Source organism: Merops nubicus, unplaced genomic scaffold (assembly GCF_000691845.1).
Source record: "Merops nubicus isolate BGI_N331 unplaced genomic scaffold, ASM69184v1 scaffold11581, whole genome shotgun sequence".
Lineage (NCBI taxonomy): Eukaryota > Metazoa > Chordata > Aves > Coraciiformes > Meropidae > Merops > Merops nubicus.
This window is the reverse complement of record NW_008589024.1, coordinates 6,425-20,749: the sequence shown is the minus strand read 5'-3', so window position 1 is coordinate 20,749 and position 14,325 is coordinate 6,425. Positions and strand designations below refer to the sequence as shown.

At 50.0% G+C, this 14,325-nt stretch overlaps 1 protein-coding gene across 1 annotated transcript in view; it reads right to left on the bottom strand.

Moving 5' to 3' along the window:
• Nucleotides 1-3,717: 3,717 nt before the first annotated feature.
• Nucleotides 3,718-14,325, bottom strand: part of LOC103781727 (chromosome unknown open reading frame, human C14orf105) — an 11,335-nt gene continuing 727 nt past the window's right edge. The window contains exons 2-6 of the mRNA XM_008949448.1: nucleotides 10,910-10,986; nucleotides 5,797-5,892; nucleotides 5,343-5,441; nucleotides 4,767-4,926; nucleotides 3,718-3,962 (exon numbers count right to left, since the gene is read on the bottom strand). Of these exons, the coding sequence (XP_008947696.1) occupies nucleotides 3,718-3,962; nucleotides 4,767-4,926; nucleotides 5,343-5,441; nucleotides 5,797-5,892; nucleotides 10,910-10,986 (677 nt within the window). The remainder of the gene's footprint in view (nucleotides 3,963-4,766; nucleotides 4,927-5,342; nucleotides 5,442-5,796; nucleotides 5,893-10,909; nucleotides 10,987-14,325) is intronic.

The following is a 14,325-nucleotide window of genomic DNA, read 5'->3' as shown; positions in this document are numbered from 1 at the left end:
AGCATAATCCTGTTGCTTTAACATTCCAGCAAAGCTCCTTCAGCCAAACCTGAGCTGGAGGACCTTGGCTTGCTCTGCCCATCCCCATACCACTAACACAAATGTTCTGTAACCATCCCACTGGGAAGGTCAAATGCCCTTGTGCTTTGGGGCAGGGATCTACTGGACCTGCACCTCCCCTTCCTTCAGGGCTGTGCCACTTGCTGGTATCTGTGGCCAGGTCATTAACTGCAGAAAAGCTCCATTCTTTGTAATTTGGGTGAAAACTGAGAGCATGAATCCTCTGAAGGTGCTGCACTGGGGCTAAGCAGCCTCAGCCTCAGCACAGCTCCTCTGTGGAGAAGTGTTTAACCCATGGGATGGGTCCAGCCTTGCCTCAAAGCTGGGTGGCTGGTGTGGGATGCAGAAACACCTTTATAGCCAGCAGGTAACTCCCCCCATTCCAGGATAGACAGAGGGAAGAGTCACCCCCTGGAGATACCCCTCACTCCTCTTCTTGTGCTCCCAGCTATAAGCAAAGATGACTCTTTTCTATCAGCTTCACAGCCCTGAGATGGCCAGAATTAGGTCAGACAAATCCCACTCTGAAACCTTTCCCTCTTGGCTCTTCCTCCTCTGGCTACGCATTGCTCCACACCCCAAAATCAAACCCCACATGGGTTTCCCCATCTTTATCCTTTAAAACTCACCCCTTCCCAGCAGCCAGGGTGCAGCAGTGCCCCCGGGGCCAAGGTGAGGGGCTCTGCAAATACACAGACCCCGGTTTCTGTGGTGCATCTCCTCCATAGCTGCCTGTAATGATTCAGCCTTCAAAGAATGAGCTAATATTGAGCGTTTGGAATGAGGAGCTACTCAGAGAAAAACAGCTCTGTGGAGGCTTCCTGGCTACATTGCACCACATGAGTTATGGGTTGTTTTTTTTCCCCATCTTTTGTAATTTGTAGAAAAGTCTAAGTTTCACCTTGAGTAAGAGAGAAAACATTTGAATTTCTAGCCTCTGGAAGGATGTTAGAAAACATGAGAAGAGGTTGAGTTGCCATCTGCCTCTCTGCTGGTCATGATGCATTAATACAATCAAGAGCAGCACAGACAAACAATTCTGAGCACCAGCAGCAGCGAGAGGGTTTGCTGGAGTTATACCTTCCACAAGAGCAAATTCTGCACACCCCAAATTGATAAATTAACGCTCAGAGTCTGTTCTCTGCACAGCCTGTGGGACGGATCGACTGGTCCACATCCACTTCTCCGTGGGCAGCACTTCCCCAGTGCTGGCAACATGATTATTGGAAAACTAATCAGCTCGACCAGAGATAAATTGCATTTCCACCAGTTCTAGCTTAATTGTTGACAGATGGGAACACAGAAGGGAGATGTGTCACATCATTAAGAGAACAGGTGTATAGACAAGTGCCAGATTAATTGTTCCAGCCCATTAAATCATTGACCTTTTCAGCATACCCTCAACGTCGAACTCTTCTGGTATTTCCAGCTCACACACGATGACCGTGGTGATCAGAAAACTTCTCAGGGGTGTTTTTAAAACAGGCAGACTGCAGACAAATGCTCATTAGCCACAAGCAGTTCTCCTTTCTCATTCAGCTAATTTCTCTTCTTCTTCCTCTGTTTGGGGTTGGATTTCTTGGCTTTTCAGTGCAATCACGCCAGGCATGTGGTTTTTCTCCAAGGAGCAGTTTCCTCCATGGAGTGTGTAGATAACCTGTAATGGGCTATACACTTAGGGATGGCAAAAAGAGAGAGAGGTGAAACCAGGACAGAGAAGCTCAGTGCTGGGCAGCTGTGCTGGAGGCTCCAGCTTTGATTTGGGGCTTTGGCTGTGATTTTTGGCTGTCCCAGGCTTCTGCTCTGCCTGGGGTTTTCAATAAATCTTGAGAGAGACAAAGAGCCAAATACCATTGACACTGAGTCAGCCATGGGTGCCTAATTCCTCTAAATATGTGTAAAAATGTGCCTCCTGCTCTTTTTCTGGCTACGTAAGCCAGGAAGCTGAGGATGCAGTACAGACACATCCAAAACAGCTTTGTGGGAGGTAGCACGGGTTGGAGACAGTGGTGCAGGACGTGCCTCATCTGTCCCAAGCTTCCCAAGCCCTGCACTGTCGTGCATAGCTGAGAACTGACACCAGAGCTAGTTATTTGGGATGTTCTGACCTGGAAAATGAGGTTTCCAGCTGAAGGAAATGAAAGCTGCTGTGATGCTGATCATATCTGTTAATCCTGCAGTCCCTGCCCTGTGCCAATGAGCTGATTTGAAGATGTTTTCTTGGGTAGGTTTTAGAGAGACCAAGTGGAGAGAGACCTAGGAAGACAGGAGGTACAAGGAGGAGGTCATGTCCTTCATCAGCTCTGCAGATTCAAACAGAGGTAAAACTGGTGCTGGAATCAGGCAGGTCTTTTTCCCAGGGTTGGTGGTGGGCTCTCTCCCTCCCTTGTGTAGCACCAGTCCCCCACCTAGAATCATGGAACCATAGGATGGTTTGGGTTGGGAGGGACCTTAAAGATCATCTAATTCCAACTCTCCTGCCATGGGCAGGGACACCTCCCACTAGAGCAGGTTGCTCAGAGCCCCGTCTAACATGTGTCTAGTTTGTCACAATAAAATAGCTATAAGATATGGGGGTTTATATATTTTATATATAAAATTTTATATAGAGAACTTACTGTGTTCCACAAACCTGGTGCACCTTTACTGCAGTGGCCTTTACAGACCTACAGAAACAACCAGAACTGGCTGAAGTTCCCTCCCAAATAATGAACGATTTTATAAGGAAAGGCAGATAATTTTATGAAAAAATAGTTTAAGAGAGATGGAAACAGCAAGAATCTCTGATAGATCAGACACCTTTCATACACCATCTTTTTCATTATACTTGGAAATGTCAGCTTGCAACAGGGCAGCTTGTTCAAATTCCCAGTGGATGCAGCAGTCTTGCCCAGCACCACCAGTGTACGTGTCTGCAGGAGGTGCTGGAGATCCCTCATTTTCCACCTTTCCACTACATTGAACCCTGGACAGAGAAGGCAGGTGAACCCAAGCCAGCTTTTTTGGAGGATTTTCCATAAAACTGCAGGTTAGTACTGAAAGTAGATGTAATTCTGTGTCTGGGGCAGGGAGGAGAGGAAATCCTAAGAAAAAAAAAGTCCAAACATGAGTTTTATAAATGCCAGAATGTTTCTTTTTAAAGCTTCCTAAATTAATCCTTTTACCTTGCATTTTGAACTGGTTTGTTTTTTTTTTTTTTTTTTTTTTTTTTTTTTTTTTTTTTTTGTGTGTGTGATTTAGAAAAGCATATAAGTTTAAAAACACATTAAACAGAAATGTTGAGTAACCCAAAGGCAAGCAAACCATTTCATTGCAGCTGGAACGAAATATCTGGGGTTAACCCAGAATATTTTCCAGCTTCTCCTTCTTTTCATTTTGCCAGCCTCCTCCTGTCACCCCCACTCCATCGCTGCACAGTCCAAGGTGTTTTTTCCCCAGGTATTCTGATGCAGCCACACACTGCAGCGAGTCATTATTCACTCCACACCAGTGATCTCCTCACCTCCAGCTGGACTTTCCACCAGCCCCTCCTCCCAGAAAGGCTGCTCACTCTGAACATGGTGCCTTCACCCTCAGTCCATCCATCTAGAGGGGTTTCAGCCCCACCAGAGCTGGGGGTGTTTCTTCAGCACGTCCATCTCACCCGAAGCCATCCCACTAGATATCCCTGTCAAAGAAGTCATCAAAGAGAGAAACTCTCTCTGTCTTGGTTCTCACAAGCGTAGGTTTGCGCTGAATCTTCTCTTCCCTTTCCCACTCCTCAGAGCCCGTGCTGGAGGTGTCCCAGAACAGATCCCTCGTCTGCGGCTCCCTGCAGAACCACAAGTCAACCTTCCCCTTCCTGCTTGGAGAGAGCTCAGCTCCACCCTGCTGCCTGGAGAGTCCTCCACCCCTTGTGTTTCCTTGGGGAGAAAAACAAAACAAAAATGAAATTGTGATTTTGTGGAGTTGCATGCCCAGTCCCAAGGGATTTGTCTGGAGATGGCTATGGGTAGCTGGAGGCATGTAAAGAAGGTCCTGAGAGATCCCTGGAAGACCAGACCTCATGCTTGGGTAAAATATACTCAGGATTATACCTGGTGAAATTCTGGAGTGTGGCAAGAGCCAGTATGGATTTATCCCTGAGCAGAAGAGAGCTGAGGTGAAGAAAGACGAGGGAATAGGAGCAGCCAGGTCTGTTCACCTTTCCCCTGATGAAAGTTCACTGGCAGACAAGTCTGCCACCAGTTTAAGCATTTTTTTACCTTCAGTGACAGGTTTCCAGCCTGTGCTGAAGGTTGTCTCATGCAAACAAAGCATACCAAGGCTCGTGACTCAGGGGTGTCAGTAGGAAGTGGTGGCTGAGATTGTCTTCAAATTCGTCTTTGCTGGGGACAGTAAGGTCCCTGAGGACTTTGCTTTTAAGCCCCTGTGGCTATTCCATAGCTCTTCATTCACATCTATTCAGGTCTGCTGGCATCTGAGAAAGAGCCCAGAGACCTGCACCATGTTCTGAGCATCCCAACACTTTGCCTTGCAAACACATCTCCCAGCCTTCTTCCCCTCAAGAAACAGCATATCTCCCAGTCTCCCCCCAGGTCTTTTGAACTTGCACCATGTCACTGCAGGGGATGGAGCAGCAGAATCAGCTTCCACAGGGAAAATTCTCTGATGACATTTCAGAGGCTGGAGAATTTTACATCTCCTTGGAAAATTGTTCTACTTACCATGATAGTCTCCATGAAAATGCCGATTTGCAGGAACAAGGTCGTGGCTTTCAGCTCTGTTGCCTCTCTGGAGAGTGTCAAGGACTTTCTTTGGGCTGGATTCCTTGTTTTTTTGTTTATTGATTTTTGCCTCCCTGTGGAGATTTCTCTTCAGCTCTGCCTGGGTTTGCAAACGAGTCGTCAACACAAGCAGCAGAGGAGCAAACGCGTCTCAACAGCTCAACGTGGCCTGTCATTAGGGGGTTGGCACTGAGAAGAATTACTCAGTCGAGTAGTTTAACCAGGGGAAAAGGTATTTACCAAACTGGGTACATGACACAGCGTTACCCAGATGGAGATTTTTGGTTTCTCCCTGAGCCACGGCCAAATGAGGGCAAAGCACTGGAAAAATCATAATTATTGATCGCTGGGGACGCTCCTCACCTCTGCTCTGCCTGAGCCACTGGGAAAGCTTCATTTGACCTTCCCAACAACAGGCTTTCAGCCTCCTGGTCCATGGCAGAGACCCCAGGGGTGGGCAGACCCCTGTCCAGGAGGGGAAGCCCCATCCTAACCCCAGATCCATCTCAGCGTTACCTCTTGGCGCCTGCAGGTCAAGTCCAGCATCTGCAGCTTGTGCAAGTGCTGCCGCCTGTGAGGGAGGTGTCTCAGGCTTTGCCCCCTCTTCTCCAGAGCCTACGAGGGGTTTAAACACACAAAGAAATACACCTGCACCTTCTGAAAGGGGAAGGAACAGCCCCCAGCTCACAATCCCAGCCCCTGGGTGCTCATCAGCCAGGTTTGCCCCACGCAGCCAACTTGCTAGCCCTTTATCACAGGCTCTCCGTGCACTTCCAGTTTAACTCACAGCTCTGGGGCACAATGGGGAAAAAATCTTCATTAAAGCAATGTCTGTGTGCTTCTGTGCCACGGGAGAGGAGCACAGCTGGTGTAGAACACCAACTTCTGCTCTGTGAGGTGCCCAGGCTGCGAGGGAAGGGAGCTTGCTGCCAGCAGGGATCCATGGATGGAGCTCAACCCACCACCTTACCTTTGGTTTTGGGGTTACAGCCACGTCTTGCTGACACCAGGGCTTTGCAGGGGTGATTGTGTGCAGATTGCAGCTTGGGCTGGCAGGTTCAAGCCTCTACAAGTACAATATTTATCATATTTAGCATTGCTTGTTCCACACAATCAGAAAACCTGGTGTGAAACTACCCTGAGACTTTTCCAGCTCCAATGCTGGCCCAGCTGCTTGGGGTACAGGAAGGAGATTAGCAGCTCTAACAAATTCTCAGCAAGATGAACATCTCCTTTGGTTCTTCAGGAGTGGACAAAGCTGGGGCAATCTCCCGCATTGTAGCCAAAGCAGCAAAAGCCCAGTTTGAGATGAGTTTCAGCCTGTAGATATTTCTTTTTGAGCCTCAGCAGTGGCCAAGGCTCCAGCCAAGACCAGAGTGAAGACAAACCTCAGCTCAGATGTTTCATGTCTAAGCTGAAGCATGGAGAGGTATCATAATTTGATATAAAGTCTCCTAGCAAGTTATCCCAGGGCAGATCCCAGTTAACTGAGACCCAGAGCACTGGTCCATCTCTCCAACCAGTCTCTTTTATGTTGGTCTAAGACCATTCCCTGCAGAACAGTGCATGGTGCAAAGTGTCTTTCCTGGTGGCTATGGGAGTGGGCAGAGACTCTACAGAGTGCTCTGAGCGTGGGTTTTTACCTAAAGGAGCTAAGTTGCCTCCTTAACTCATACCAAAGTACTAGACAACCCTGGGTCATTTCATGGCTTCATATTGCCAGTGTCTCCTTCTAGGATGGGGGCTGAGGGTAGATTCAGAATAAACATAAGAAAGAAATTTTTGATGAGGGTGGTGAGCCCCTGGCCCAGGCTGCCCAGAGAGGTGGTCGCTGCCCCATCCCTGGAACCATCCCAGGTGAGGTTGGCCAGGGCTCTGAACAGGATGCTCTTGTTGAAGACATCCCTGCTCACTGCCAGGAGGTTGCAGTAGTTGGCCTTTGAAGGTCCCTTCCAACCCAAATCATTCTAATATTCTATGATTCTATCATTCTCAGTGCAGCTTTCATATAAATTATGGGGAGCATCATCATGGGGCTCATCAGTAAGACCTGACTTACATTCCATGTGGGACATCATTAACTCTTTGAATACAAACCAGTGTCAGATAAATGGTGACATGTCTGTGACTGTTTGCACAGAACTGCTGTCAAAGCCTGAGCAGCCTGTAATTCAGTGCAAGAACACAGGAGATAAAAAGGTCAGCAGCAGCATGTAAAGGAGGAATTCCCCATCACCCTGAATGCCAAGTTCACATGTTTTTAGCATCACAAAACCTCACAAAACTGAATAGAAAGCTTAATAAAATGGCACTAGATGGCAGCATGTGACACCACAAACTGCAGCCCGGGCTGTGCATTACTCCCAGATGCCACCAAGGCTGCCAGTGTGGGGTGGCTGAAGGCAAATAAACTCCTGGGTCTATCTGCTCATCTTCCTCAGCCTGGAAGGGAAGCCAAATTTCAGGTTTTGGGCCAAAGTTGTGTTGCAGGCTGGAAAATTGACTCCTTTCTGTCATCTCTGTGAACCTCGTGGGATTCTGACTGAAATCCTCTAAAAGTCCTTGAAAAGGCCACGTCACCCAGCTCTGCTGTCCTTGGAAGTACTCCCCTGGGAAAAGGGCTTTTCCTGGGGCTGTTTCCCCAGCCCACCAGCAAAGGCAGAAGGATGGGGCAGGATTAGCAGTGTCACTCTAGTAATGACTTGTGTCAGGGTTTTAATACCACCTAAATACAGCTGTAAGGGAAAGAAGATCACAGAATCAGACTGGTTTGGGTTGGAAGGGACCTTTCAAGCTCATCCAGTCCAACCCCCCTGCCCTGAGCAGGGACATCTGCAACTAGAGCAGGTTACTCAAAGCCCCTTCCAACCTGGCCTTGAACACTTCCAGGGATGGAGGCAATCAATGGCTGGAAATTAGATGCTGGTGGGAGGTTTTTAATGAGGCTGTGACTGTGTGTGACAATGCACAGGGTGTAGCTGGGCTCACTCCAGGTGCTGCTGCCTCGTTCCCCCACCCAATCCAGGGGCACATCAGTTGATGGTGGCTGCCTGTGCTCTCTGAAGCCACCAGCTTGGCAGGAGCCACAGCCCAGAGTGCAGGGGTTTGACAGGCTCTGTCTGGTGGCTCTTCTGTCCTTTATTATACTAAAAAAAAATCTTCAGGGGACTACCAGAGAGAGTCCAGTGGAGGATACAAAGATGATGGAGGGGGCTGGAGCATCTTATGTAGAAAGGCTGAGAGACCTGGGTCTGTTTTGTCTGGAGAAGACTGAGAGGGGACCTGATCAGTGGTGATCAATACCTAAAGGGCAGGGGGCAAGAGGATGGGGCCAGACCCTTGTCAGCGGTGTCCAGCAACAGGACAAGGGGCAGTGGGCACAGACTGGAAGGAAATTCCTTTTAAATATAAGGAGAAAATTCTTTGGTGTGAGGGTGCTCGAGCCTGAAGCAGCTGCCCAGAGAGGCTGTGGAGTCTCCTGCTCTGGAGAGATCCCAAACCCACCTGGATGTGATCCTGGGTGACCTGTTTTAGCAGGAGGGGTGGACAAGATGATCTCCAGAGGTCCATTCTAAGCCCTACCAGTCTGGGATTCTGGGAACAAGACTAACCACAACAAGGAACCTTGAGCGTAGCAGCCCTGCCTCAGTGGGCTTTATGGGATGGGTCATGTGCAAAGGGTTTGTCACCAGAGTTTGGGAGATGCTCTCAGAGAGGAACAGGAAGCTCTCAGAGCAGCACAGGGAGGGGAGAATTTCACCCAAGGATTTCAGCTGCAAGGGGTTATGTAGGTGCCTGGGGAGGAAGATGACCAGTGCAGGTAGCTGAGGGGCATCTTGGTGCTGGTGTAACCCAAGGCAGGCCCAGGGCTGCTCCAAGCTGCACCCAGTGCTGGACTGACCCAGCACTCACTGGAGCACTGCAGAAAGGTTCATAACCAGTGGAGGAAATACTCTTTCATGGGTTAAACAGCCAAGGAGTGTGGTTGCCTCTATTCATCCTCAAGCACGAACCACAGAGGACTCTCTCCAGCCACCTGAAGGGTCTGTTGACATGCCAGGTGGAGCAGGGCTCTTAGAGGGGTCTCAGCAGCAGGTAGAACATTGAGCCTTAATTGCTAATTGAAAGTCCTGTTTAAATGGGAGAATGGGGGTGGGTTCTTTCCAGTGGCGGAGTGCTTCTCTCAGCAGAACACTCTGCTGCATCTGTGCTTGGAGGGTCTGCTCAAGTTGTCCCTTTCCCTGCCTGATTTTATTCCTCTGAGCCATGTTTGCTGCCAGTTTTGGAGCCTGCAGACATGAGCCAAGCAGCAGAGAAGAAAAGCAGCCGAAAGCCTCAAGCAGAAGCTTTCCCTGAAAGAAAAAGGTGCGAGGAGCAAAGTGAGGGAGATGGGGCAAGCAGAAGACCTGAACCTGGTGTCTCTGATGTCCACCCTGGACCCTCTGTTGGCATGTAAGAAGGACAGGAGACCTCTAATATCAGACAAACACCGGTAGTTTTGCATTCTCAGTGGTGAGCAGGTAAGAGGTGGGAAGCTGGAAAGCATTGCTGCTGGTTTGGAAGGTGTGGAGAAGCAGTGAAAATGCAGGTGGAGCAGAAGAAGCAGATTCTATGGGTGGGGGCTTTAAATCACCTGCCACATTCCCTTCCTTCCTCTGCAGTAGGTTGTGTGGATGTGGAGACACTTCTGAAGCTTTAGTTATGTTGTGGTAACTTTTGTGGAGGAAAAAGACCTGATTTCCAGGCCAGGCAGAGTCACGGGTTTCAGGGCTTGGAAGGAGAACAAGGAGGAGAGAACATCTCACCTGGAGTGGAGTCCTCAGCACAGCAGAGCCAGGGACCTGCTGGAGCGGGGCCAGAGGAGCCCCAGCAATGCCCCGAGGGGGGAACCCCTCTGCTGGGAGCCCAGCAGGAGAGAGTTGGGCTGGGGCAGCCACAGAGGAGAAGGCTCCAGTTGGGGGCTGCCAGGGCTTAAAAGGAGCCTATAAGGGGGGACAAGGGGGGATGGTTTTAAGTTAAAAGAGGGAGATTTAGACTAGAGAGAAATACTTTATGCTGAGGGTGGTGAGCCCCTGGCCCAGGCTGCCCAGAGAGGTGGTCGCTGCCCCATCCCTGGAACCATCCCAGGTGAGGTTGGCCGGGGCTCTGAGCAACCTGCTCTAGCTGCAGATGTCCCTGCTCAGGGCAGGGGGTTGGACTGCATGGACTTGAAAGATCCCTTCCAACCCAAACCAGTCTGGGATTCTAGGATTCCATGTTTGTTTTGGGGTCGTTTTGGTGTCTATGTGGATACAAGTGTGCGTGTGGCCACCACGCTGTTGAGGGAGGAGGTGAAGGTCTCTGTAGCACACGTGGCAGTTCTTGCAGCCTCTAATAATTGTTCTGCACTTTCAGGGGCCCTTGCTGCAGAGCACGTCCTGCTGCTTTACCTGCCTCTGCCCAAAGCTGATGCCACACCCTGAGGCCAGACTTGGCCTGAAGAGCCAAATCCAGCCCCACGTGGTGCAAGTTGGATCCCTTCTGCAGAGGGCTCTGGTCCTGGCCATGTTAGCCCTGTGGGAGCACCAAGGCTTGGCTGTGGTACTCGGGAACCACAAAAGCAAGCAACAGGAGAGGTGGCCTCATGGGCAGCACTGGACTCATGTCCTTGTTGGGTGTCTCCACAGCACACAAGGGCTGGCCAGTGAGGGATGGACTCGTGGAGTTGGGCAGGAGGGCAAAGGCAGAGCCTTGCTGTATTGGCCTCTCTTTGACCCTTCTTAGGAGATGAAGTCCTCACCCTTGTGCTAATGAACCAGAAATAACCCCTCTGCAGCAAGCTTAGAATCATAGGATGTTTGGGGTTGGAGAGAACCTTTGGAAGGTCACCTAGTCCAACCCCTCTGAAGCATACCTGCCCTGCCCCAAGTGTCAGACTGGGGCTGCTGGCAAAGCTCATCTAGGGATGATCATCTAGAGATAGAAGCTTCTAGTTGCATTGCTGTGGGATAACTCTTCCCCTGCCATGGTGCTGTCATGTGCCCATGTCCCCAAGAAGGGCCATGTCAATAGGGTCAGCAGGGAGCTTTTCAGCCTTGTCTTACCTGGGGTGGTCGAGGTGGGTGCTGTTTAATGATGCTGGTTTCTCCCTTTTCTGGCACAGTGTTGAAAGAAAGGGGCCCTTAAAGATTAGAGAAGAAATGGATGAAGTCACTTGGATGATCATCAACTGCTAGGTTGTACTCAGCAATAATTATCTGCCCTGGTTTTTGGTTGTTGTGTCCCAATAAAATCTTTATGTGCTCCTGTAGCACATGGTGTAAATTATGTACCTCTACCATGTACCTCTCCTCCTTCCACCTCCAGCCTCTCATGCATTTTATACCTGGCAATAACCATCCTCCATGTCCTCTGTGGCCTCCTTGGCTCTCCCAGGTGACCAAGAGTCCTTGTCCCCTCTTGTACCCTGTGACCAGCAGCTGGCCAGGGAACTGTGAGCTTTGCTGCTTCCTCCCTGCCTGTCCTTCTAAAGTGGGCAACAAGCAGCAGTTTGGGGCTGCTGGGTCCCTGAGACTTTTATTGTTGGTTTTTTGGATGGAAGTGGGAAGTATCTCTGATGCTTTTACTGGCTGCAGCAGAGCTGGGCTACAGCCAGCCTGTGGGTTTAGAAGTTAGTGGTTTACAGTCAGACAAGTGGTACAGCCACAGCCCCTCATCCTTGGAAATCAGCCTGAAAACACCTGCTACACACCAGCACTCACCTGTCAGCTTTGAAAGCAGCATTTCCTCTGGGGCCTGAATGTGACCTGGGTTTGGGGGGTTCTGGGCTCATGCTCCTGGGTGGACACCTCTGCCTTTTTTCTTGCACAAATAAACCCTTGTGTGTGCAGTAAGTACTTCTTGTACAAAAGAGTTTCTCTATCCCAACTCTTCTAAAAAAAAAAAAAAAAATTAAGTCTTGGTGCATTCAAATTTCATTTTATGTGTGGAATTCAGTGAGGTGATGCTGAGCAGCTCCTGCTCCCATGTGGTGGGACCCCCAAGGTGGCTACAGGAGAGGAGAGCTGGAGATAAACTACAGGGATTACATTATAGGTGATGCCCAATTTAATAGTTCTATGAAAAAGACAATTCAGGGACTTCAGTGGTCCCTTTAAATGAGCCCCAGGGAAGATTGCCAAGGCAGGGCTCGTGGAGGAGAGAGAAGTGATGGAGAGAGGGCACTGGGCTGTGGGAGGAGGTGGTGGCTCCATTGGATGAATGATTTCTGGGCTCTGCAGAGCTCTGGCAATGATTAACCACCAAGTGAAGCTGCAGCTGCTCCACGCCCGCAGGAATGGGGACCTGGAGTGAAGATTTCCAGCTCAGGCAGCTCCCCTGCAGACAACTTGTGCAGGTGCTGAGATGGGGGCTTGTGATGGCAGCAAAAGGAGGGTGATTGTCATTGTCACCCAAACTGGAGGACAAATCAGTGCAGAATTTCTGAGGGGGCAATAAAACATGAGGAGGTGGCTCACAGTGCTGGGAAGGTGGGACATGGCACAGGCAAGGGCTGGGGCTGGGGAGAGGCTTGTTCTGCTGAGGGGAATGGGCTTGGGGAAGTTATTTCTCTTACAAGATTTCCTTTATATATGTGTGTATATCAATATTTAGATTATTCCTCTCACCTTATCCATGCACGGGTCTTGTAGGAGCTTTGCCCTTACCCTCTGGAGATACAGAACTGTCTGATGTCCCCAGATCTGCTCAGTCCTGAGACAACAGTGGACACCTGCCTGTTGCCAGCAAGGAGGGGTCATCATCCCACCACAGGGGCAGGGGGTCTGAGCTGAAGGCCTTCTCATGGCTTCTGTTTTTCACCTTTGCACTTCAGTAGCAGCAGATTCTCCCCACTGGGAGATGGGAATTAACACATGCTCATATGAACCCTCATAAACCAAATAAAACCTACTCTCCTGGAGGCTTTGCTTCTTCAGAGAGCAGCTCAAGGTAATACACTGCTCAAGTACTCTTAAGCATACTCTCTTTTTATTTCTGAAAATGAAAAGTAATAGCAAATGACAAGGGGGTTTTAAAATTTGTGGTCTGTTTTTTTTTATAAAAGTAGATGTTTTATAAGCACTTGTTAAATACCCAGGGATGATAATTTCCCAGAGCAGGATTATTTGGTTGTTCTTGCTGTGTGAAGCACCTGAAACCTGCTGTTGTGCAGCCAGACCTCATCTGTACTCAGCTCAGGACCCCTGGCTCTGGGAGCACCACTGCTATCGTGTCAGAGGATTATTTGCTTCCACCTTCTCCTGACACCTCTTGGTGGATGCTCTTGAGGAAACATCCAGCCCACAGTGGAGCAGCAGAATTTAAAGCTGCTCAGCATGTGTCAGAAATCCAGTTCTGGAAATGGGAAGAGGGAAGGAGGGTGCTGGGGCTGCAGGTCCTCCTTCCCCCATCCTGCACCTTCTCACACCACGCTGGCACTCATGGGGCTTCAGAGAACCATAGGGTTATAGAATGGTTTGGGTTGGAAGGGACCTTAAAGATCACCTAGTTAGGTGAGAACCAAACCCATTGGCTGGCTGTAGTCAGCAAAAGCATTAGAGAGATTTCTCAGTCCCACCAAAAAAAGCAGCAATAATCGTCTTGGGGACTGAGCAGCAAGGGAAGCCCCAAGCTGCTGCTTTAAAAGGACAGATGGGGGAAGCAACAAAGCTCACAGGTTCCTTGGCCAACTGCTCATCACAGGCTACAGGAGAAGAGGACTCTTGGTTACGTGGGAGACATGGGGACTCACCCAGTGGGGTCATGGGAAGCTGTTCATTACCCTCCAGCCCACTGTACAGAGCCAGGCATCCCCTGTCAGATGGATGCAACCCTCCTTCCCTATGTCTGGACTCCAGCCCTGCTGTGGGAAGCCCCTGGGGAGGCTGCCTGGTGCCACTTGTAGAAAAACACACCCAGCTTTGCTCTTTGCCTGCCTCTGCCTCTTGACACTGCCCTATGTGAGGCACAGCTGACATTTGTTTTAGTGCTGAGCTTTGTCTGCTGAGCACATTACCCAGAGCCTACTCCTAATTAAGCTAATGATGTTGCTATGGTGGTGCAGAACTGGGAGGAGTGGCTGGTACCCCAGGAGGCTGAGCTGCCCCTCGGTGAGACCTGGGCAGGCTGGAGAGTTGGGCGGGGAGGAACCTCATGAAGTTCAAGAAGGGCAAGTGTTGGGTCCTGCACCTGGGGAGGTATAACCCCCTGCTCCAGGACAGGGGAGGGGTGTCCTGCTGGGAAGCAGCTCCTCAGAGAAGGACCTGGGAGTGCTGGGGGACAACCATCAGCCAGCAGTGTGCTCTTTGTGTCCAGGAAGGCCAATAGTCTCCTGGGCTGCATGAAGAAGAGTGTGACCATCAGGCTGAGGGAGGTTCTCCTCCCCCTCTACTCTGCCCCACTGAGGCCACCTCTGGAGTCCTGTATCCAGCTCTGGGCTCCCCAGTTCAGGAGAGACAGGACACTACTGGAGAGAGGCCAG